The sequence below is a fragment of the Panthera tigris genome, chromosome A1 (assembly GCF_018350195.1).
Source record: "Panthera tigris isolate Pti1 chromosome A1, P.tigris_Pti1_mat1.1, whole genome shotgun sequence".
In the NCBI taxonomy this organism is placed as follows: Eukaryota; Metazoa; Chordata; class Mammalia; order Carnivora; family Felidae; genus Panthera; species Panthera tigris.
Genome location: NC_056660.1, coordinates 71,388,166 through 71,413,498, shown reverse-complemented (window position 1 = coordinate 71,413,498; position 25,333 = coordinate 71,388,166). Strand labels below are relative to the sequence as shown.

Sequence of the window (25,333 nt, the reverse complement as noted above, 5' to 3'; positions counted from 1 at the left end):
ATAATCATTATCTGTTATGGGCTGAATTGTGTGTATCCTCCTGCCAAAAAAAAAAAAAAAAAAAAAAAAAAAAGGTTGTATATTGAAGCCTTAACCCCTAGTACCTCAGAATGTGACTTTATTTAGAAACAGCCTCTTTAAGGAGGTAATTAAATTAAAATAAAGTGATTAAGGTGGGCCCTAATCCAATATGACTGCTGTCCTTATAAGGGGGAAATTTGGAGGCGCCTAGGTGTCTCAGTTGGACTTTGGCTCAGGTCATGATCTCACAGTTCATGGATTTGAGCACCGCATCAAGTTCTGTGCTGACAACTTAGAGCCTGGAGCCTGCTTCAGATTCTGTGTCTCCCTCTCTATCTGCCCCTTCCTGGCTCGTGCTCTGTCTCTCTCAAAAATGAATAAACATAAAAATTTTTTTTTAAAAAAGAGGAGGAAATTTGGACACAGACTACCTATAGAGGGGAGTAATGTGAAGACACAGGGAAAAGACAGCCATCCACAAGCGAAGGGGAGACACCTAGAACAGGTCCCTGCCTCACGGCCCCCAGAATCAACCAACCCTACCCACACCTTCATCTCAGGCTTCTTGCCTCCAGAACTGAGAGAAAATGTTTCTGTTGTTTAAGCCACTCAGTCTGTGGTACTTTGTTACCCCAGCCCTAGGAAACTAATGCAGTGTGGTAATATTTCAGAGCTGGAGGACACCTCGTGAACCATTTGGTGTCATTTGTACCCACCCCCCCTCCAACAGAGGAGAGCATTTAGGGCAGTAGAGGTTAAGGGCTTTTCTTGGGAACGTGAGCTAGTGCAAGGCTCTCTTCTGACTACCAATCTGGTGTTCTCTCTGCTGTTCTAGAAAGACCCTCGCAGTTTAAAGCACCTGAATGATAATGATTAAATACTTCCCTGAGTGTTCACAAAGTAAAGAAAGAAGCCAGTAGTTTAGAGTTGATTTGATCAGTTCCCCAAGTGAGTGTTTCATCTGGAATTATCCTGTTGGCTGCCTCCATGCTAACATCTAATTGCTAATTCTCCACTTCATTTAGTGTGGACTGACTCTCCTTTTGTCAGCACAGCAGCTGATAAGGACTGAGAAAGATTTGTTAATCGGGAGCTCACACACACACACACACACACACACACATGCACACACACACACACACACACACACACACACTGGGGCTTCACTGAAGTTGGTTATGGGCTTCTAGAAAGTAAAACTTAAAAGTGGGGACGCCAAGAAATCCTACATAAATCACTCCACAAGATCACAGTTAAATACCGTAGGAAGAGCTCTATTTAATTTCTGGAGATTTAATTGAATAATCATGAGGAAAATCCTTGAACTGCTAAGGCAGAGATTTTAACTGAGTGTTTTTAAATGGAAGTCAAAATTCTACTCTGTCATATCCATGTCAAAAATTGTTGAGGGACTCCTGGGTGGCTCAGTTGATTGAGCATCCAACTTCAGCTCAGGTCGTGATCTCACAGTTCATGGGCTCTGTGCTGACAGCTCAGAGCCTGGAGCCTGCTTCAGATTCTGTGTCTCCCTTTCTCTCTCACTACCCCACCCCCACACTCTGTCTCTCTCCCTCTCAAAAATAAATAGACATTTAAAAAAAAGTTGTTGAATGGAGGAGGGGCATGTAGGTGGCTCAGTCGGTTAAGCATCTGACTTCGGCTTAATTTCAGCTGATTTCGGCTCAGGTCATGACCTCAAGGTTCACAAGATGGACCCCCACGTCAGGCTCTGCACTGAGAGTGTGCTGCCTGCTTGGGATTCTCTGTCTCCCTCTCTCTGCCCCTCCACTGCTCGCTCACTCTCTCTCTCTCAAAAAAAATAAACAAACATTAAAAAAAGAAATTGTTGAATGGAGTCATGAATTCTAAAATCAAATATTTTGAGAATTTTCAATTACTTTCACAAACATCAGCTGCAAACCCTCCTGCTTTTTCTTTCATCTAATGCTCTCTGCCTTCCAAAGGCACAGTTCCTGTATAATGTAATTTTATAGAGGATATAAAAGAAATTTTAGGTAGATAAGATGTTTATAAATACCATGCTGCCAAATTATGCTTGCTATGCTGCAGAATTTTGTGTTTGTTCTCTCTTGCAGATCTAAAACAGATCCTGTCACAGGAGCTGTGAAAAATACAAAGTACCATCAACTTTAGTAAGCATTACAAAGTCTGTTTTCTGTGCACATTTGAAATTTCAATGTACTATTTTATGCTGCATAAAAATATAAAGATTACCTGTATTTTCTTGCCATATCGTGCTGTGAAATAGATAATTAGGGATTTTTTTTTTAATGCCAGTCATGGGGCACCTGGGTAGCTCAGTCAGTTGAGTGTCTGACTCTTGACCTCTGTTTAGGTCATGATCTCACACAGTTCATGGGACTGAGCCCCACGTCGGGCTCTGTGCTTACAGTGTGGAGCCTGCTTGGGATTCTCTCTCCCTCTTTCTCTCTCTGCCCCTCCCCTGCTCATGCACACATGCATGTGCATGCTCTCTCTCTCTCTCTCCCTCTCTCTCTCTCTCTCTCTCAAAAATAAATACATAAGCATTTGCTTTTTAAAAAACGCCAGTCCTGCTTATAGAATCACAACAGGATCATCTCTGACTCGCACAGCCTTCCCTAGAACAGTTGTTTCTCGGTTTTGTTTGGTCTTTGGCAGTGATTTGCTGGGATTGGTGACTTACCTGGACTGGGTCATGATCATCGTAACCATCTGTTCCTGCATTTCTATGATGTTTGAGTCCCCCTTTCGAAGAGTCATGCATGCCCCGACTTTGCAGGTACGGCTGCCAAATCTCAGCCCACAGCTCAGCAGACAACAACTGGGCTCCAGTTTTCCCCTTGTTGGTGACCCAGCTGCCTCTTGCCCATTTCAGATTGCTGAGTACGTGTTTGTGATATTCATGAGTATCGAGCTTAATCTGAAGATTATGGCAGATGGCTTATTTTTCACTCCAACTGCTGTCATCAGGGACTTTGGTGGAGTCATGGACATATTTATATATCTTGTAAGTCTCTAGTTATTTCCTAAATGTAAGATGTCATGGTTTTGTGAACTCTCCTGCATTTCTCAGTACAAGAGAAAGATACGTGAGTCCCAGAGGTTTAGATGTCATTACTGAGTTCTTAGGTCATCTATTGCAGGCAAATGAAGGGCATTCATGTAAAATCTAAATAAAAAGCATTAAAAATGTCCATGGATATGGTTCACATACATCAACCACATTAATACACTTGTAAGACATACACTAATAACGTCTAAGAAATCTTATTCGCACCCTGCAATCTTGTGGCTCCCATAAGGAAAAAAATCTACACCATATAATTGATTGATGAGCTCCTCATTGCTAAAAGCAACCTAATGTGAGTATGATTGGACACTTTCAATTCCAATTTCTTTCAATTCCTATACACAATATATCTGCCTCGACAAGATGACCATTCAACTGTTCAGTTAAACTAAATTGGCAAACCATAGGAAGGGAACTCAAAGAAATTTCATTTTTTCTATATGTCCAAGAAGGCATAAAATCAATGTCTTTTCCAACATAACAAGGAGAATTGTGACCGTTAACATGTAGTATCTTTAGATCATCAGTAAAATAGTGAGAATCAGGTCAAGCATGAAGTTTAGTATCCTTGATCAAAGGAATTTCAATCTGAGCCTCCCATGTGTAAGTTAAAATAAGGTGCAGAATGCACTGGGGTACATGCACCCACAGTGTGGACACCCGCTTTTCATTTCTGTGTATAGCTAATGACTTTCCTGTGGGGCCACTAACAGGTCGATATTGGGTTGAGAGATCAGAGTTAAGAGATTGCATATATATGTAGTGAAAGCTTGTCCTACATGCTATGTGGAATCTCTGCTCAAGGAAAGTTGTATGCACTTGGCTCTCAGAAAGTGTAGATAGTGAAAGATATTAATTCTAGGGATTAATTCTAGGGATTATTTTCCCCTCCCAGGTGAGTTTGATATTTCTTTGTTGGATGCCTCAAAATGTGCCTGCTGAATCAGGAGCTCAACTTTTAATGGTTCTTCGGTGCCTGAGACCTCTGCGGATATTCAAACTGGTGCCCCAGATGAGGAAAGTTGTTCGAGAACTTTTCAGCGGCTTCAAGGAAATTTTCTTGGTGTGTTACATTTACCCTTTTGCCTCCCACTCACACAGCCCTACGCTGTAATGTAGTGAATGAGGGGACACCCTCGCTTGCCAAGGGTAAGTACAATCTTATTCATTGCCAGAGGACAAGAAAGGCACTAACAAAACACAACACACAGTCAGAAACTTTACCCATGGATGCTCTGACTGGTCAGTATATTTTCTTGATATAACTTATTCAATGAACGTTTTTAGTAAAAGTATAATGAAAGCAAGAATCCCAGAGGTAGAATTTGCTAATACTTCCATTCTTAATTTTTATTCTGAGTTTCAGTTTCCTTATCTAGAAATTAAAGGTGAGATTCAACACCACCTACTGCACAAATATTAGCAGTTAATAGATTTGGGCTTATTATTTCAGTTTGTATGTCCCTAGTTTCTTACAGTGTAGACGCTGTCTGATTTTTGGAGTGTTAACATAAAACAACTTAAAAAAAAGTAACATACAGGTATACCCCACTTTAAGTAACCTCAGGATACAGTAATAATACTAAAAATGTGATTGAAGGAGAAAACCTTGTTAGTTGAGCACTGATTTAGGGCCTTAGAAGAGCTGGGCTGCAGAAAAGCAATGAGTAGGAGGCTCATTGCTCGCAATCTGTTACAGAAGGATCTGTGCCTTACAAAGGAGTGATCAAAGGGTTCTTTTTATTATTGATGAGTTCTGCTCATGCATGGAAATCCTGAATTAATTTACATAAGCTTATTTTACATCGTGCTTTCTAGAAACACACCTATGGGGAGAGAACAGTTGTAGTTACAGTTGATTTAAGGTATTTTAAAGACAGGTTGCGATGTTTCCATAGGCATAGAGTTGTTGATATTTTTAAAAGACATATTTGAAATCTCACATTTTCTTTGTGCTAAAGCCATAAATAACATGGTGGCTTTTCACACAGCTGGAAATGAAGGAAAAAAGGATGTCATCACCTGACAGCTAATGTATATGCATCGTGGAGCCCTGATAGAATTTAGCAGAGAATTTATTTGTGCCTTTCTCCTGATGATGTTTTTATAGAATTTTAGTATATTGAAGATATATGTTTAGATTATTCAACCAGCACAGATCAGTGGTTTGTTCAGTGTTTTACTCTTTGCCACTTTTCTGTGCTGAGACCAAGGCACCATCCAGCAGAGGGAGCACCAATTACCAGACTTACTTCTTAGGACTCCATGATCTCAAGCCTCTGTGTACAGCACTTTTGTGTGCCCTCATTGCTTACAAGAAAGCAAAACCTCTCTGTCTCTAATTTATGCTCTGCTTATAAGGAGAGGAATTCATTTTGAGAAAATAGGGGAAATATAATTATTTAAACATTTTTCTTTTGTTCCACTAATGTAGATTTCAAAATCAGAAAACCCTAAGCCATATCATAAATACCTTAGCCCATTTTCCTACGTGAAAGTCATATGTTTTTATTCTGAAAATCCAAAACCTGTTGTTAATTCCCTCCTTTTAACATTTCAGCAAGGCTAATTGAATGACCTGTGGTGGAGAAGTTAAATAATATCATGAAAAGACCAAGAATTTCATACCACGTTCTCCAAAAAGTTGTGTCCCTATCACTGTTCAAATCAAGCCTACTGTTTAATTTTTTTACCAGGAGATATGATGTCTCACCAATTTTTTTTTTCAGGTCTCCATTCTTTTGCTGACATTAATGCTTGTTTTTGCAAGCTTTGGAGTTCAGCTTTTTGCGGGGAAACTGGCAAAGTGCAATGATCCTAACATTATTAGAAGGGTAAGTTACTGCTTTCTTTCTTTTGGGAGAAAAAATTGAGTAGTTCACCACCCTTTGGTAAACATGTGCTGACACTACGTTGATAACCCCCACGTAAGACTCAGAATTCTCTCTCCACCAACCCCTTCTGCTTAAAGGAGGCAGTCTGTTTCTTCTGGCTAGCACAGGTTTGTGGGATTAAAAGCACATTCCAGATTATTCTATTTTCTTCTGTTGTTCCAGTGTGGAACCTCTGCTGACACCTTTGGAATAGCCACTCACGATTCCAGATGCTTGTAGCTGTGAGGCTCACTCTCTCTTTGGGCTTCCCTAACTTAATCCTGTCATATATCAGCAAACAGCCCCCCAGAAAGGACAAGAGGCAAAGTTTAACTGTCATACCACTGTTCATTACTTCTCACTCCATCATTCTCTTCATTGGGAAGTCCAGAATCTGCCCCAATAAGACAGCTAACAAAGACCCAAGCTTGCTTCCGCTACTGCCCTTTGCCTTATCTTTCTTCAGTCAGTGTTAGTAAGTGGAGGCCAGCTCCTGGGTGACCCCAGGGTTTCATTTGCTGAACATAATGGAGTGAATACATTGCATCTTGAATAAGGTGGACAGCTCTCCTCTGAATGACCTGTCAGAGCCTCAAGTTCCTTTTGTCTTCCTTCTTTGTGTGTCCACCCTTTGCAGTCTTCAATGTCTTCTCTGTTCAGCTGGCAGAGAAGAGCACAGAACTCCCTCCATGCCTGAGGGTTACGGTCAGGGCCAAAAGCAGCACACCTCACTTCAACACACATTTCACCAGCAAGAGCTTGGCCTCCCGAGGCAGGTGGGAGAATGCAACAGGTGGCTCAGTGATGTGTCCTGCAGAAAAACAGGATGAGTGTGGTTACAATCAGCCATCACTGCTACACTATCCATGTGCCTTCCCTTAGGATTCTGCCCTATATTCAAGTAGATTCACGAAGTGATCCAAGTACTGCTAACGTACAAACAGCGAAAGCATTTCCTCTTTCATCCAGGTAAAATAATGCCTTAAGTCCATTAAGACGCGCATACTCAAAAGGCCTAATACAGCTGAACTATAATACCTATTTCTATGTTTCCAACAAATATGGCTATCTAATACAGATTTTACATCAGTATGAAAATTTCTACATTTTTCAGAGCTACTGACTGTAAGAATTATTCATTCTCTGATGGTTATAAAATGCATCTTTGCCCAATCAAAGTACATTATCAATTATGTTAATAGTGAGGATTTCAGTAAGTGGCAGAGCAGAAGAGACACCACCTGTGTCTCCAGACGTTCCAGGAACTTCGATAAACCTGAGAAGACATAACAAGGAACATGGCATAAAGGTCATGATGTATCAAATTAGCTAACAAAGGAGGTAATAAAGAACTGATGCGTTAATCCACAAGCTCAGGTAAGCCAAGAAGGGTTAGTTTAGATTCCCACTGTATAGAGGCCGAAAAGATGACAACAACATTTCAAGATGAAACCTACGAGGAATTTTGCAGGACTCAGTATATTAATAACGGCTTAAGAGCATTGTGATTTTACACTCTCTGCTCATACCCAGACCTGGCTAAGGATAGAAGTACAAAGGATAAAGAACTTGTCCAAGGTCACCCTAAAATAAATGGGGAAGCTAAGATTCATGTCAAGGCAGCATGGCCCCAAATTCCTTGCTTTTCACCAGGATGCCAGACAGCCTCACCCACTCAAAGCTGGGCTCCCATGGGCTCAGAAAGACAAACTGGAAGAGGCCAAGAGGCCAAATATATCATGGGGCCTCTATTTGATACACCACAGCACAGCCAACAGGAATAATGTTGTAGATGAATGTGTAGGGTTACTATGAGAACTTAACTGCAATATATTTTAACTGAAACAGTGGGCTATGGAAGAGTAAAAACTGTACGATCACATATATGCATAGGAAAAAAAACCTGGAAGTATATATGCCAAAATGTCAACTGTGTTTATCTTTGGGTTATTGTAGGTAAGTTTATCCACGTTTTTTAAGTTAAAGGGATATCATTGGTGTAAGAAGGCTTTTTATTCTAAGGAATTTTACTGGCAATCCAAAGAGAAGTAATATTGGTATTCACTAAACTAGTGGAAATAAGAATGGAGATGTGGCCCAAGCGGGATGGGGAAAGCCATAGACAATTCTGCATCTTGATGCTGGGGGCCAACAAGGTGCTGGCCCATGGACAGAAACCGGGAAGCTGGGAGGATGCAAGTCTGAAGGTTGAAGGTGACTTTAACTAGGTTAGACTTTGAAGTTCCGTTGAAATATCCCAAGTGTATACACATTATACCCAGGAAAGGGGTTTAGGTTCAAAACATGACAATCACAGGCAAAGAAACAAAGATAAAACAAAAAGAAGAATAAAGACAGAAAATGAGTGAAAATCTTCTTACTCATGTTTTAGTTTTAAAGTCTTTTAAAAACAATGTTATTGGAGATATAATTCACATACTGCACAATTCACCCACTCGGAGTGTACAATTCAATAGTTTTTAGCATATCCAGAGTTGTACAATTGTCAGGCTTAGAACATTTTTTTAAATGTTTATTTATTTTGAGAGAGAGAGAGAGAGAGACAGAGAGCACAAATGGGGGAGGGGCAGGGAGAGAGGGAGAGAGAATCCCAAGCAGGCTCCACACTGTATTGTGGAGCCTGATGTGGGGCTTGATCCCATGAAACGTGAGATCATGACCTGAGCTGAAATCAAGAGTTGGATGCTCAACTGACTGAGCCATCCAGGTGCCCCAGGCTTAGAGCATTTTTATCACCTCAAAAAGAAACATTATCTTTTAAGTTTCACCCTTATACTCCTGACACCCCCATCGCAAAACAACCACAAAACTACTTTCTGCCTTATCGAGTTCCTTGTTTTTGACTCATATGAATGGAATCGTCTAACATGTGATCATTAGTGGCTGACTTCTTTAATTTAGCATGTTTTCGAGGTTCATCCATGTTGTAGCGTAGGTCAGTGCTTCATTCCTTTGTAGGACTGAAAAATATTCCATTGCATGGATACACCATATTTTATTGATGTAATTTATTCATCCACTGATGAACATTTGGGTCATTTCCACCTTTTGGCTATTATAATTAATGCTATTTACAATAATAATGACATAAACATTCATGTACAAGTTTCATGTAGATATCTGTGTTCATTTCTCTTGGATAAATACCTAGGGTGGAATTTCTGGGTCCTCAAGTAATTCTTTGTTTGATTGTTTGAGGACCTGTTTTCCAAAGTGGCTGTAGCATTTTCCACTCACACCAGCAGTGTGTAAGGGTTCTAGTAGGAGGATTCCAATTTCTGCACAACCTCGTCAAAGTTTATTTGATTTTTGATGATAGCCTTCTTAGTGGATGGCACGTGTTATCCCATCAGGGTTTTGACTTGCATTTTCTGGCTGAATAATGACACTGAGCATCTTTTCATGTTCTCATTGGCCATTTGTATGTCTTCCTTGAAGGAATGTCTGTTCAGATCCGTTGCCTACTTGCAAATGTTTCTAGCGTGAACTTTTACCACTCATCTCTGCAGTCCTTGTCCCTGTTTGCTGGAGAGCTGCCCACATCACTGTTATCACATAAAAACCTCTGTTATTCAGGGTGCCTAGGTGGCTCAGTCGGTTAAGCTTCCGACTCTTGATTTTGGCTTAGGTCATCATCTCATGGTTTGTGGGAGGGACCACTCACCAGGCTCTTTGCTGACAGCGTGGAGCCTGCTTGGGACTCTGTCTCGCTCCCCTCTCTTTGCCCATTCCCTGCTCATGTGCAAATGCTGTCTTGCTCTCTCTCTCTCAAAAATAAGTAAATAAATATTTTTTTAAAAACCTGTTATTCTAGGTTAAAATGTGCTTTCTTATCTTTTATCTTTTTGGAGTTCATTTTCTGACCAGGCTCCCCCTGACCTGTTTTCTTCTATTTTAGGAGGATTGTAACGGCATATTCAGAATTAATGTAAGCGTGTCCAAGAACTTAAATTTAAAATTAAGACCTGGAGAGAAAAAGCCTGGATTTTGGGTGCCCCGTGTTTGGTAAGCATTTCAGAAAAAGATCCTGAAGAATGTGATATTTATCAGTATAAGGTTTTAAATCAATAAAATTTGGCATGAAAAGTAATTTTGCCAGAGGTGCTAAAATGATTTTAAATAATACAGGACAAAGCCCTGAATTACAACAGGATGCAAAAATACAGTAAATGAGAGAGCAAGTGGTACACTGAGTCCCATGTTGTTTCATGTAACTAATGGATTATCACCCCTCTATTTTTCTAATACTTTGAAGTATGTAACTCGATTCGCATGGCATTAAAAATTAGTGAGGCTTAAAAGACAAAGATTTTCTATCAAATTAAAACTAAACTCGTCCTGAGTTTATATCTTTAAGGGAGAATCTGATATCCTCATAACAGTTGTATAGAAGCCCAAATCAGAAAGCTGTTTCAATTTTAAAACGCATTTACATGGAAGGATTTCCATTATTGAAACGCCGGAAAGGAGTAATCAGTAACACAAATGATTATATCTAACTTTCTCTTTAAAATTCATTTTTCCTGAAAATGAGTTTTCAAAGCATTTACATCAAAGCTAGAAGTGCCTAGTACCTTCTTTTTCATCCATTTTACTAATGGCGATGAATGAAATCTCTCAGTGGGCTTCATTGATGAACTAAGTGTCCTATTAACTTCATTTGTCCTTTTAAATAGTCATCTGTTTTCTTTTTTTTTTTTTTTCATTTTACCTCTTAGAATAACAAGTGAACCACAGCAAAGACTCTGCTTTTGTCACAATTGATGTTTTCTAGGAAATGTCAAAACTCTTTAAAAGAAATTGCATTTCACCCAGTTGCACCCTTAGGACCCATTGCTACCAGCTTTGGCATTTCACTGTTGTGAAATTCACTTTTAAAAACAATTCAGTACAACTTATACTGGGTTTTTATTTTTTTTCAATACCAAAGAATTATGAAAAAAAAAAGATGAATTTGACTGTGTGGCTTCAGCTGGAGCAGGAAGTACATAACACACAAAGATATCCTTATCCCAGTGCTAACTATAAAAGAAGTCTAATTTATATTAAAATAAAATATGAAAGAAACACAAAAAGTTTATTTTTTGTGAGGTGAAAACGCATTATTATACCATAAATAATTTATTTACATCAAGACATCAAATGAGTTTTTTTTTTTTCCCCTGCTGTTTTGGAATTTTGGCAAAAGCTTCAAAGCTGAGGTCACTAAGAGATAAAATTTCATTATATTCCAAAGAAAGCAACACTGCCAGTCCCAGCTGAACTTCCTAAAAGATTATCCACCTCCATCACCCAGCTCCAGGAAAAGAAAACACTATATACTCAGAGACAGCATCGTGAAATTGAGTGAATTCAGTAGACGGTGCTGTGGTCGCTCCTGCTTTACTATGGGAAGAGGTCAAGGGTGCTTGTCTCCCCAGCTGAGTGAGTCCCCATGGGGACTGCGTGATATCAGAGATTGATGAGGCAAGAAGAGACACTCATGTAGGCAAGTGCTCTTCACCATCCTACAGGGGAGTTATCAGTGTTGGAGGCTCCAAATCATCACTGCCTCGGGCCAGTGATCTGAGCCATGGTGATGGAACTCTGCTCCAAAGGGCTATGTGCTGGAGGGGGGTGCTCCTATTGGAGAGGCTGTGGGGATGTTTCCAGGAATGGGAACTGAGAGTCACCTGAAGACTACTCTCAGCAGGAATGACACAATGGGGCACCCTCGTGCTGAGGATGTTTCAGAATCTAGTGTATTAATAGAAAATTTGAGGTATAATAAAGTTAACAGATCGAAAGACAATTGTCATTGAACAGCTGGTTTGTTACTCATAGTTCCCACTATGGGGCAAACCACACCACAGGAGGCCACACAGGGAAGCCCCAGGGTCAGTCATGAGGCAGAGGGAAAAAGGGAACTGTGGACCAGAGCCTTTATTGTGGTTTCCTTGAGTTGGAATGGGTGAGTCAGGGCAAGCAGGCTTAGGATTAGCTAGTTGAGTAACTTCAATGGGCTCTGAGACACAGGGCTCTCCCCAGTGGTCTGCTACCTGGTGATCAGGGCAGGTGGATAGTGGCCCAAAGGGTGGAAGCCTGATAAAGGAGGTACTTGGGGCTGTAGACTCTGGGTTGGTTGGTCTGTATTTGAAAAGCAAGCCCTAGGGGCTCCTGGGTGGCTCAGTCGGGTAAGTGTCCAACTTCAGCTCAGGTCATGATCTCGCAGTTCATGAGTTCAAGCCTGGCATTGAACTCTGTGCTGACAGCTCAGAGCCTGGACCCTGCTTTAGATTCTGTGTGTTTCTCTCTCTCTCTCTCTGCCCCTCCCCCACTTGCGCTCGGTCTCTCTCTCCAAAGGTAAATAAACATTAAATTTTGTTTTGAAAAAAAGAAAAGCAAGCCCTAGAAAGGACTCTTCCAAGGGGGTGGGAGGGTGATGAGAGAGGCAAGAGGCCAAGGCAGGGTGATTCAGGCATTTTATCAGGTTGTCCAGAGCAAAGTGTGTCCAACACATGCATGGAGGACAGACATTAAAGTATCAAGTGTACAGAAACTAGGAACATGGCAGGCAGTGGGTTCCATGAAAGAATAGTTGCTATGACCAGAGCAACAGTGGCCAGTGGCCAGCAGTGTGAGATATGTGGAATTTAACCTCATTTTTCTACGTCCAACTGCATCCCACTGCCATCTTGTTAAGAATCAGATGGTGGCCTGAAGAGGAGGAAGGAACAGAGTGGTCAGCCCTCTTCTTCCCTCCTCAAACCATGGGTCAGGCTGAGAGGCTGAGGATAGGGTCCTTAAATGGGTTATGGGAACAAGGGTTTGATGTAGAACAAAGTGGACTTTTCAGAATGAGACTCATATAACTGAAAGTGACAAAAAAGCTTTGGGATCTCCAAGATGTCAGGAAGGGAGCTAGAACCCACCGGAAGGCAGTGTTGGGAGAAAAGTAAACCTGTTTCCAGTTGTACCCTCTGACATTCAGCTTGTTCCATAAAAATCCAAATTAACTGAAATGCAATGTTTCATGTAAGTTATTATTTGGGGTTTCAAGTTCAATGGCACTTTAAAAGCATAAGCTGATAGAGGGGCATCACTTGAACACCATAACAATAATGCTTGTCCACTTGCCAGAATACCATGACTTGGGTTAGTTTTGGTAAAATAAAAATCTTTTGTCAAATAAACACCAGCTATAACTATGATAATTTTTACATTTTCCTTTGTTAGTAAGCTCATCAAGAGTTAGCAGCCAAGATGTTATAGTTTTATATTGGCAAATTTATGATTAAGAAAATAACATATCTGGAGAACTGGCATTAGGGAATGCTTTGATAATTATAATTAGGAAGGCTATAAATATGCACTACCTAATTCAGGAGATAGGCTTCTATATTCTCTGTTCAGATGAGTACATTCATCTTCTTCTGAATCACTCAGACTTGATGAGATAAAAATTACCTTGGTAAAAAGTATAAAATATATATATTACAAATATTGTGTGTTTTGTTTTAAGCAGAGGTCTGGGACATAGGAAAATGGGATGCATAAGAGATACCAAAAAAAGTATTCAGTTTCAATAGATATATTCATTGAGTGCTTACTATTCTCCAGACATTACGCTATTACTGGGGACAAGCTATGGCCCCCAACCCCTAGGAGCTTGAAATGTAATAGAGAACAGGAGATAATATTACAAATAATGTAATATGATTTGCTAAAGGCTTTGATGCTACATAAATAAGCCCCTTAGCTCACTGGAAGCTTACCTGGAGTTGACTTCTAGGTAATTTTAAATTATAGTGTGATACATTCTAGGCAGAAGATCAGATTTTTGTTGAGTCTACAGCTCCAACAATTTGAATATGCTCTTTAAGGAGAAGAATATAAATCTATCTCACTTTTGTAAGTTTAACAGAAACATGACTACTTCTAGCATCTTGGAAGGGCCATTTTGGATAGTGTTGCCCCCTGTATTTCTACATCCAAGGGCTCAGGCTGAGCTCCTCTCCTCCTGGGGGCTCCTTCTTCCCAAAGGAGCAACCCTCTTTATCGCAATCTTGGGACCTTGGGGTGCTTTTCACGGGGAGGTAGAAGATTAACAAAACTCTAAGGTTAGAACCAATGTCTTAGTTTTCTCAATTGGATGGACAAGATTATGATATTTTAAAAATTTTTTAATTAACTGGAAAAGATTATATACAACATTATATACATATATTATTATATATTATATTATATATATATATGATTATATATTATATACAGGCTTCCAGATCAAGGAAGGGTGACAGGAAAATTACAACAATGGATTAGGCTTGGGATTTATTGAAGTCCTCTGTAGTTATAGGTAAAGTTTAAAACTTTCCAATTTTAGTAGCATGAACATAACATGAACATCTTAGATGATTAAAACTGATACTTATTTTTTTAATGTGATGTACTCTTCCAACTATTTAAGTCTATGATTCTCCATTTTATTTTTCTTGGTTTAGCCTAAAAGTGTATTTTTAACATATTCTAACTTCTAAAGGATGTGGAACATGAAAGTACTTTGGGATGCTGCATATTCAGCTAAAAAAGCACTTTTACATAAAGAAAATGGATGGGTAAGAAAGTTCAACATCGGATCCGAGAGCTGGCCTGCTTAGCTTAAAAAAAATCCTTATTCAAGAAAACTGTGGCATCTGCAGAATCCTTACAGCTTCTGTCTGCTGTAAAATATATTAAATTTAATTGAAACCCCAAAGGAAGAAATGGTGGAAAAATCCAAGAGAATATGCTTATACTTTCATATGTAAAAAATATAAATCAGAATCCCAAAATAGGAATTTCTGAGTGGGGCTTTTGCACTATGTGGAAAACGTTTCTACCAATCATCCTTAAACCTTAGGAGCAAGTCAATTTACTTGTATGGTTTCTTATTAGATCCCCATCTATTTAATGCTTTAAAAAAGAAAACTTATAAAGGTGTATTGCATGATTGTTTCTATGATGTTAAAATTATATATATATATATATATATATATATAGTGGTAGAGGGGCACCTGGGTGGCTCAGTTGGTTAAGTGGGTGACTCTTGATCTCAGCTCAGGTCTTCATCTCAGGGTCATGAGTTCAAGTCCCGCATTGGGCTCTGTGCTGTACACGAAGCCTACTTTAAAAAAAAAAAAAAAAAGGTGTAGAAAAATACTAACCCAGATTTTCTCCAGAGTATCACCTTCTGTGAAGGTTAAATTTTGATAAATGAGCTAATAGGAAAAAAAATGATCAAAATATAATTTGGCCATGCTTCTATAGGCCCACTTTTTTTAGTAGTCCTGGGACCAATTCTCCATCAAACTCAGGAAATACAGTGATAGTCATGACTTTGCAGTGTGTAGTTGTCTAGGTCTCGTAATTATTTTAAATAGTCTAATAAGAGGAAAAAGGAAAACAGTGAAATCTTCTATGGACAAGAAAAATGTTAGACAAGACCCATAATGACTAAGGGATATGTAATATATTTTAAAAAAAAAGATCACTTTCTTTAGTGGGAAGAAAAAAGTAAATACACGTTAGTAAAAAACAAGAAATGCAATATGCCCCCTCAAAAAAAAAAAACAAACAAAAACAAAAACAAACAAAAAATAATAGTGGAGCCAAAGTGTTTTAAATACCAGCAATCAAGTGTGGATGTAGACAGCAGACTGCAATGTTGGGGTCTACAAGACGTCTCTGTTGAGAACACCCAGAGTTAGTGAGAGAAAAAAAAATCCAACTGGGAGAGAATGATCTGGAAACATGTAGACTACCAGCAAACACCTCTGGCCTCTCAGGGACTTCCAAATGCATCACTACTTTACAAAGTGATGTTCCCATGATGTCACAGAATTAAAGAAAGTGGCTAGATTCTACTCTTTTTATACTTGCTATATTAACATCAGGAATTGTAATTTATCCTTTAGAGAAGTTTTCAATTTTAAAACTATTGCAAAATTCATATCCAAACTCCAGTGCCCCTTTGTGAGAATATGCTATGCAGTTTATAACCAGAAAGCATACTTCCAGCCCTCCATATAATCAGGACAAGCCAGAAACATCAAGGAACCTCTAGAGCCAGAACTTGAATTGTTGTGTTTTGTTGTTCGTTAAGAACACCCATGATTACCTAATAATTAATTAAATTTTAAGAAATAATAACATACTCATGCACTTTTCTGATTTAGCAAATGAATGCCATCTAGCCCGCCTTCCAAATTCTAAGTACACCCCGCACCCAAGATTGGAAAGAACTACAGATATTTGCCTTAGGGTGCTTCTCATCGGAATTTCACAGAACATTCTTCTTTCTGACTTGCAGGGCAAATCCTCGGAATTTTAATTTTGACAATGTGGGAAATGCCATGCTGGCATTGTTTGAAGTTCTGTCCCTGAAAGGCTGGGTGGAAGTGAGGGATGTTATTATTCATCGTGTGGGGCCGGTAAGCAAGCACACGGAATCCTTTGAATGTGTCAACAGCTGCTCTCATTTGCTTTGATGAATAACCGTATTTTTCATTTATACAGATGCACGGGATCTACATTCATGTGTTTGTATTCCTGGGTTGCATGATTGGGCTGACCCTTTTTGTTGGAGTAGTTATTGCTAATTTCAATGAAAACAAGGTAAGAATTCTTGGTTTGAATACCGCAGGGTTTATTCTTTTCTAGCCACTTGCTTTGAGCTCTCTTTTTCTCACACGGCATGAAGTCGCATTAAACCATAATGTGACTGGTGTAAATAATCTCTATAACTATTTTACAAGCTACCTCATCGCTGCCTTTCAGGCACATTATTTAAGAGCACAGTTCTCTCGCTAAATTTCCCCTTTTGGTGATGGTGTCATTAATTCGCTGACAACTGAAAGGCACATCTCCTATTGTTCAAATTGAAAGGATGTGCAGCAAGTTATTAAAATACAATAGCTGAACTAACTGTGCACTGATTGCAGGTAATATTACTTTCACACAATGTAAATTGGATGCTTCTTTGTAACGCTATAGGTGAACTCACAATTTTGATGGGGCTAGGGTGCAGTAGAAATGTTAAATCCTAATTCATTGAATAAAAAGAAGATTTTCTAATTTCATATAAAAACTTTACATACTTTATGGACTCAGGAAGCATGCTGAGTTCAGAACAACTCTAACAATCACTATAAGAGCTCCCGAATGGGAAAACAGCAAGTGTGGTTTCCTGTCAAAGAGTGAGTTTGGGAGAGAACATTCTATGTCGTTCTTCTGGCCATGGCTGATGTGCACTCTAGTATGTAAGGATCTGTCTTCTGGAATCATAATTGAAGTGCATACAGCTTTTTAAAAATTTTTTTATGTTTTTTTATTTTTGAGAGAGAGAGACAGAATGCAAGTGGGGGAAGGGGCAGAGAGAAAGGGAGACACAGAATCCAAAGCAGGCTCCAGGCTCCGAACTGTCAGCACAGAGCTTGATGGTGGGCTCAAACTCACGAACCGTGAGATCATGACCTGAGCCAAAGTCAGACACTTAACCCAGGTACCCTGGTGGATACAGCTTTTGAGCACTTACCACATACTAAGGTTTACATATGCCATTTTCAGTTCTCACAACTCTGAAATGCACAGTGGAAGAAAACACAGAGTTTACGGAGGTGACATGACTTGTCTGAGGCTTTTAAGGTGTAGAAAATGGGGTCACAATTCAGAAGCGGTGCCCACTCTGCAGAGTCTGAAATTCTTCTGAGAATATAAAAATGTCACTCCGCACTGAATTAAAGCTAGATATGACGCTCCTGTGATTCATGACCAGGACAGGATCGCATGCAAGCACATCCAAGCCCACTGGCTAGGGCAACTGCACATGGGACTGTATCATTCACACACACCCCCACTCCCCGGGCTCTGCGTGTGTGGTTCCAGCTACCCAGTTGATGGCCACCATTGATGTGTGCCTAATGAGGATGTTATTTGGTGTGGGCTTTCAAAGGGTGTGGCTTAAAAATCTCCACTTTGGGCCCCAACACTACTCCGACCCACAGAAACATGGGATTTTAGAATAAGAAAGGATAGAGAGAGATCATATTGCCCAGCCCCCTATTTTACTATAACACATTCATAAATGAGTGTCTCTAAGCCCTAAAGTGTGTTCAATTTGATACCAAGCAGAAGGAGGAAGATGGGTCTCTTCTGATGCCATTGAGCCTTGGCACTGGAGCAGACAACGGAGATTCCTGAACAAGAGCAGAAGCCAGTCAGCCAAGTAGAGAGCTTAGGCCCTGCTTGCTCAAAACACCATGATAGGTCCTCTGAGCAGACACCTGATTTCAGGAGAATCAGGTCCTATGGCAGCTCACAAATCAGCGACATAAATGCAGCAACATAAAATGTTCAGCAACCAGAAACAAATATATAATCAATTGCAGCTCTTGAGTTTGGAGGCCTGGCTGAAGTAAGACGAGTATCAGGAGGTCTACTCACAGTACTGGTTGTATTAATGTGCTGAGGGAAGAAAGAAGCATCTTGGCCTTGAGAAGGGGAACACAGACTTAAGAGCAAGTGGGTGCTGGGTGCTTACAGAAAGAGGAAAAGTAGAAGAAAACATGACAAACTTGATTATTTAATTGATAATGTAAATTTATGAGTTATATGAACCATTTAGGAGGGATTTTTTTTCCCAGTAAGCTTTTCAGACGGTAGCACATGAGCTGCTGTATAACAGCATTTATTGATTTATTATTTAGTCATTCAACAGATTTCTTTGAGAACTTAACTGGGGCCAGACCTGGGAACATAAAAACTAAACACACAAACTAAACACTAAACACATAAAGATTTCTGCCCTCATGGAGCTCACATTCTAATGGTCAAGCCCAAAGGTATGTAAATAGATTTCCAAATATATAGGCAATAGGGAAATATAAAGATATGGGAGATAAGGCAAGCTTTGGGGGCAACATTTGCACAATTCTGCATTATGCAAATTTATGTCTTCCCTGGAAAATGGAACTTTGTTTAAAAAAGTTCAAAGTTTATACTAGTAATACATATATATTTAATTTCTCAATTATGAGATAACAGTTTGATTAATAAACTTAATGTCACAATAATAAACTTCCAGAGGTTTTCTGATATTAATGATCAGATGATACCACCGTGCTTATTATTCTTTTGGCTCATTTCAGAGTTCAACTTTCTAAAATATTTTGTTTTGTATAATAAATAAATAATATGAATATCTCTAGCACCCAGAGAACCCAAAATATTTGTTTGCAGATAGTAAGAAAAATGGCTTAGCAATATCAATATCAGAAAAATTAGTTTAAAACAAATATAATTATTAGGAATAAACAGTGTAATTAGATAATTGCAGAAGAAATGAATTACCAGCAAAGTATAGAACTCCTGAACCCTAAAATGTATGAAGCAAAAATTAACCAAATTATTTTAAAAAGCCAGCAAGTCCAAAATCATAGTGAAAGATATTAACATATATCCCTAAGAAACTCATAAATCAGAAAAAAAAAGAAAATATGAGATTTGGCACAATACAAACATTTGATCTACTGGACATATGAATAACCCAGAGTCCAGCAATTTTCAAGTATAAAATGTACTGTCCGCAAGGTCATAAAAAATAGTTACCAAAAAATTGGTAATGTACAGAACATATTCTCTACAATAATAAAAAAAGATAACAAAAGATTCCTCAGATGTTGGAAATATTAAGACAACATTCTAAATAATTTATGAGTAACAGAAGAAGTTAGAATAGAAACTCATAAGACATTTAGATAAATCATTTATAAAAATCACATATAAAAGCTCACAAGATATAGATAAATCAGAGGAATTTATAACTTTAAGTGTATGTTCAAGAAAATTCAGAGGTTAATTAGTAATATGTCAGATGTCCAAATCAATAAATTATAATAAGATCAACAAAGTAAAATGGAAGAAAGTAAAAAAGATAAGGACAGAAATTAATGATATAGAAAACAAAGATATTATAAAAGATTCAAGAATGACAAAAGCTTATTCTTTAAAAAAAATTAAATTGACAAACCTCTCTCAAGGCTAAGCATGAACAAAAGTATGGAAAAGGAAAGTAAACAAGCTATGGTGAGTCAAACAGGATGGGTAATGTTACAGAGATAGAAAGTTAGATTTAGAACAGAGCTAAAAGCCCCAGGAGGACCAGGTATATATAAAGGAGAAGTAGCACGACAAATCAGTGGAGAGGGTGAGACCATCAATAAGAGGTGCTGGGGTCATTGTCTAGATATAAGAAATTAAACAGAGATTTCTACCTCATAGCATACTCAGAAATGAATTCCAGAAGGATGAAAGAGCTAGCTGTGAAAAGCCATTTTCAACCTCGTAGAATTTATTTTTGACCCTGGAGGAGTTGTGGATTTCTTGACTGTAACCATAAAGTGGAATTCATAAAGAGAGAAATTTACAGATTAGATTACATTAAAATAAAAAGTTTCTGAGACATAAGAAACTTGATAAGGCAAAAAAAAATTTTTTTTGAAAGCAAGCTAAGACTAAGAGAAAATATTTACAATTCACATAACTGACAGAAGATTAATATCCAGAATATATTAAGAATTTCTATAAAACCTCTAAAAGTAAATATCCAAATACAAAAATGAGCAAAGAATATGAACAGGCAATTCACATAGGAAGATACAAGAATCATCACCCCTATTTACTCATATAAAAAACATTTCATCTCATTGATATTAAAACTAAAGTGGACACATTTCCCACCCATCATGGCCAAATTAAAATATCTAACAATATCAAGTACTGGCAAGAATATTAGGACATTGGAACACTTGGAGATGGCTAGCAGCGAATTTTCTTGGTTGTTTCTCTTTGGACAGCAACTTCACAATATCTGGTAAACATAAAGATGTGTAAATTCCTAAACCCCAGCAATTCCTCTCCTAGAGATTTGCTATTAAGGAAATCTCGTAGGTATTCACCATGAGACTGTAGACATGTACTTATTGCAGCATTTTTATACTACATAAACCTAAAGCAAATAACTTCTGATATATTTGTACAGTGGGATACTCTATGAGCAGTTAAACCAATTAGATCTGGTGTCTAGTGGTATGCAAGACATAGTGTTCAATGAAGATAAAAACAAACTGCATTAAGAAACCCATATTGAATCCCATTTATATAAATTTTTAAAATTCAAAACAAATATGTTCTTATGTATTGATATATACACAAACAGCAAAAGTCTGAAAGCAGTGGGGAGGACACATCCTTAAAGGACAGTCTTCAGCTCTGTAGAAAGAAGGGAAGAATGGGAGTGGGGTGGGGGTTCAGTTTCTTAAACTATATTTCTGCCTTTATAAATTAGTGTATAAATAATGTATAATCTGTATACATTATCCATATACAAATAATTTCATGTATAAATACATGAAGTGTCATGTAATATATTTATATGCATTTTAATAAAGTACTCATATATATATGGTAAAGAATATCTGATCTCACTCAGCCATTTGTCACAGCATTAATTCTTAAAGATTCAAATTCTGTGATTTCATACTGCTTAAAAATAGTTTTGCAATTGAGGCACCTGGGTGGCCTAGTCAGTTGAGTGTCTGGTTCTTGATCTCCGCTCAGGTCATGATCTCACAATTTGTGAGATTAAGCCCCGTGTTGGGCTCTGTGCTGACAACGTGGCACCTGCTTGGGATTGTCTCTCTCCCACTCTGTCTCTTCCCCTCCCTCACTCACCTTCTGTCTCTCTCAAAATAAATAAAAAGTTTTGCGACAGTGTATAGCAGAATGATTTTTTTAAAGACACAATCAGATTGACAAGCTACAATTTTACTGCAGCCTTCCCCACAAAATGAAGGGAAACTAACCACTATTAGAGTGGGTATCCCTTTTTGAAAATTTGATTGTGTAGGGAACCTTCTTTAGATGTTCCCAAACCTGAATATTATACATGTTCGAAGATACCAGTTGAAGGCTGCTGGATCTTCTCTGAGGCTTGTGGCCACCCTTTTTGGGACCCCTCTAAAGACCAAATTTGAGAATTGTGACCATGTCTATCGAACCACCATGGTATTTGAAGAATATCTTTATCATATACTCCCAAATTAGTCCTGTTGGTATCACCACCACCCCATTTGCAATGACCTTGGTGTGGAGTAGACGACATAAGGCCTTTTTCTGCTTTCCTTTGTTTATTAAGGGGACAGCTCTGCTGACTGTAGATCAGAGAAGATGGGAAGATCTGAAGAGCCGACTGAAGATAGCACAGCCTCTTCATCTCCCACCTCGCCCGGGTATCAAAGATGCTCTGATTTTATTCATGTTGGGCACCAGTGTTCGTGATTCCCCAGGAGTCTAAGATTTCAATTAAAATAATAATCGTGAGGCCACTAGGCGGTTGTGCATAAGTTAATATAGAAACAGGCTCCAAACTACAGATCTCTCCATAGGCTATTAAAATCAACCACCCAAAGGCTGTGCTTCAGTGCTCTCAGGATAAGCCCTAATGAAAAAATGAATTTTTAAATAAAATATATTTGTGCTTCGCTCTTAAACATATGAGTGAAATGTATTAAACTGACAGAAATTGAATGATGCGGTTCTCCTTCCAATACAGACGGCGTCATGCACCGTCGTCTTAAATATTCAGAACCAGCCATTCCTGCAAAACACTACACAATAGATTGAACTATAGGGGGAAAAAGGTAATGAGTTTTAAAATGAGCATTAAAGGAAATGAAAGACAAGAAAGTAAATGTGACCTATGTCTGAAATGCCCTTGCCTCAACCTTTCTTTTGCAGATAATGATGGTTTTAGAGCTAAGATGTATGACATTACCCAGCATCCATTCTTTAAGAGGACAATTGCATTGCTTGTCCTGGCCCAGTCAGTGCTGCTGTCCGTCAAGGTACTTTATTTCACAGTGAAGCTCTGAGAAGGACTTTTTCGTTCATTGGTACATCCAAGATTATTGCAAGGGGCCATATCCGTTCACAGTCTACGTTCTTTAGTATAAAAAATTAAAATTCATAGTCATGTTCAAATGAGAAAAAGAGGGGAAGGTCTTTATGTCTCTGATGGATATGGACAAAGACCTGGATGCTGTTTCTCTTACAGTGGGATGTGGAGGACCCAGTGACCGTTCCTTTGGCAACAATGTCAGTTGTTTTCACCTTCATCTTTGTTCTAGAGGTACGGTAATGAGCCTTCTGGCTCTGGGGGCTGTGGTGCACATTGTAAAGTAAAACAGTGCCCTCCTTTGATAGCACTGACTTTCAGCTCTGTGTTCCATTGCTTTTGAAGTCTTTTTTGGGGAGAGGGGTAGCGTGCTCTTAGGATATTTTCCTTTTTAGGCTGTTGTGCTTAACTTGAACAAAGATTTCACTTTATATTTCAGATTTTTCTAACCACAGGAATTGCTAACTGCTGTTGATTGTTGTATCTGAATGTTGGCCTGTCTGGTTATGTGAGTTCAAATATTTGTAGCGAACTGCACAAACCACTGTAATTCAGGGACTCAAATTGCAATGTGGTGGCGAAGGGAATTGGCCCAGACAAGATTATTTTAATATATAGTCCACATAATATCACTTTCCAGCACAATCTTCTTTGAAATACAAGCAGATTCTTATTTCACCCTGTACTGGTTGATGTTTCCCAAAATCTATGGTCTTTTACTTGAGGAAGAAAAATGTCTTGCTCTCAGAACTAGTCATAAAACAAGGAGAAAAGAGCATGGAGATACAGATTTGTAACCTATCCTACTTTAAAATTTAGATAGTGGATCAATCTATATCTGTATCTCTATCTATCTATTTATCCTATCATCTATCATCTCTTAGTAATACATTCTCTCTTTGGTTTCTACATCCTCTAAAAATGTGTGCCTCAATGGGGTGCCTGGGTGGCTTAGTCAGTTGAGCATCAGACTCTTGATTTCAGCTCAGGTCATGATCTCATGGTTCATGAGTTCAAGCCCCATGTCAGGCTTTGCGCTGACAGCTCTCCCCTCTCTCCCTCTCTCTCTCTGTCTGTCTGCCCCTCCCCTGTTCTTGTTCCCTCTCTCTTTCCCCCTCTCTCTCTCTTTCTCTCTCTCAAAAATAAATAAACATTAAAGAAAATTTTACATTAATTTAAAATGATGTAAAATTATGTGCCTCAAGTTAACACATTTCAATATATGTTGAACACTCAGCCTCTATTTACTGTCTACATTATTTTCCCCCAGGTTACAATGAAGATCATAGCAATGTCGCCTGCCGGCTTCTGGCAAAGCAGAAGAAACCGATACGACCTGCTGGTGACATCGCTTGGCGTGGTCTGGGTGGTACTTCACTTTGCCCTCCTGGTATGCATGTAATAAAAGTTTATTTTAGCTAATAACTTCAGTTCAGGTAACCCTGTTTCCAGTCTCATTTCCCTCTGTGTCAGCCTACCCTCAGGTGTCTGATTAACCTCCTACATCCAGCTTTGACCGTGATAGGCCCTGAGACATGCTTGCATGTACATTCCCCTACACTCTTCACACAAACAAAATCTGGCCCCTCAGAGTCCTAGAGTGTGCAAATCAGAAGGAGAAACTTGAAAATGTCTGGTTTAACTCTCATTTTCCCAAAGGATGAAAATAAGAGAGAGAAAAAAAAATGGAAACAGAGATTACGAGACCTGCCTAAATTCACATGCAAGCTGGTATCAGAAAACTCAAACCCAGTCTTTTGAATTGAAATGTAGCATCAATGCGACTACACTATAATCAGTATTTCACAGTGGGATTATCAGGCACTTTAGAAGCCTTATTTTCTACTAAATATCCAGCAGCCTTTTCTCTAAAGCATATCGTTCTTTGTGTTTATACCTGAGTTCTCGCCAGCTTGCCTAAAATGCCTTGAGCCTCTCCAACTTCCATTTAGTCTGAGGTCCAGCTCAAAACCTACACCCGTGGGTATGTCTGATTGAGATCTAGAGCCGTGTTGTCCAGTAGGAATAAAATGTGACCACGGATGTAATTTCAAATTGCCTAGGAGCCACATTAAAAAAATTAAAAAGGAACAGATGTTGTGGCGCCTGGGAGGTTCAGTCAGTTGAGCGCCCAACCCTTGATTTTGGCTCAGGACATGATCTCAACTGTTCATGGGATGAAGCCCTGCATTGGGCTCTGTGCTGAGAGTGGGGAGCCTGCTTAGGATTCTCTCTCCCTCTCTATCTGCCCCTCCACCACTTGCATGGGCTCTCTCTCTCTCTCTCTCTCAATATAAATAAATAAACTTTTTTTAAAGGAACAGATGGCATGAATTTAATAATGTATTTTAAGCTACCATATCTAACGTACTATCA

General features: G+C 38.9%; 1 protein-coding gene across 1 annotated transcript in view; it reads left to right on the top strand.

Moving 5' to 3' along the window:
- The window catches only part of NALCN (sodium leak channel, non-selective), a 316,988-nt gene that overhangs the window by 272,560 nt on the left and 19,095 nt on the right, over positions 1-25,333 (top strand). Inside the window, 12 exon segments of the mRNA XM_042979769.1 lie at positions 2,118-2,174; positions 2,683-2,803; positions 2,900-3,031; positions 3,990-4,157; positions 5,824-5,928; positions 9,887-9,993; positions 16,316-16,436; positions 16,522-16,620; positions 22,199-22,292; positions 22,801-22,907; positions 23,117-23,191; positions 24,228-24,347. Of these exon segments, the coding sequence (XP_042835703.1) occupies positions 2,118-2,174; positions 2,683-2,803; positions 2,900-3,031; positions 3,990-4,157; positions 5,824-5,928; positions 9,887-9,993; positions 16,316-16,436; positions 16,522-16,620; positions 22,199-22,292; positions 22,801-22,907; positions 23,117-23,191; positions 24,228-24,347 (1,306 nt within the window).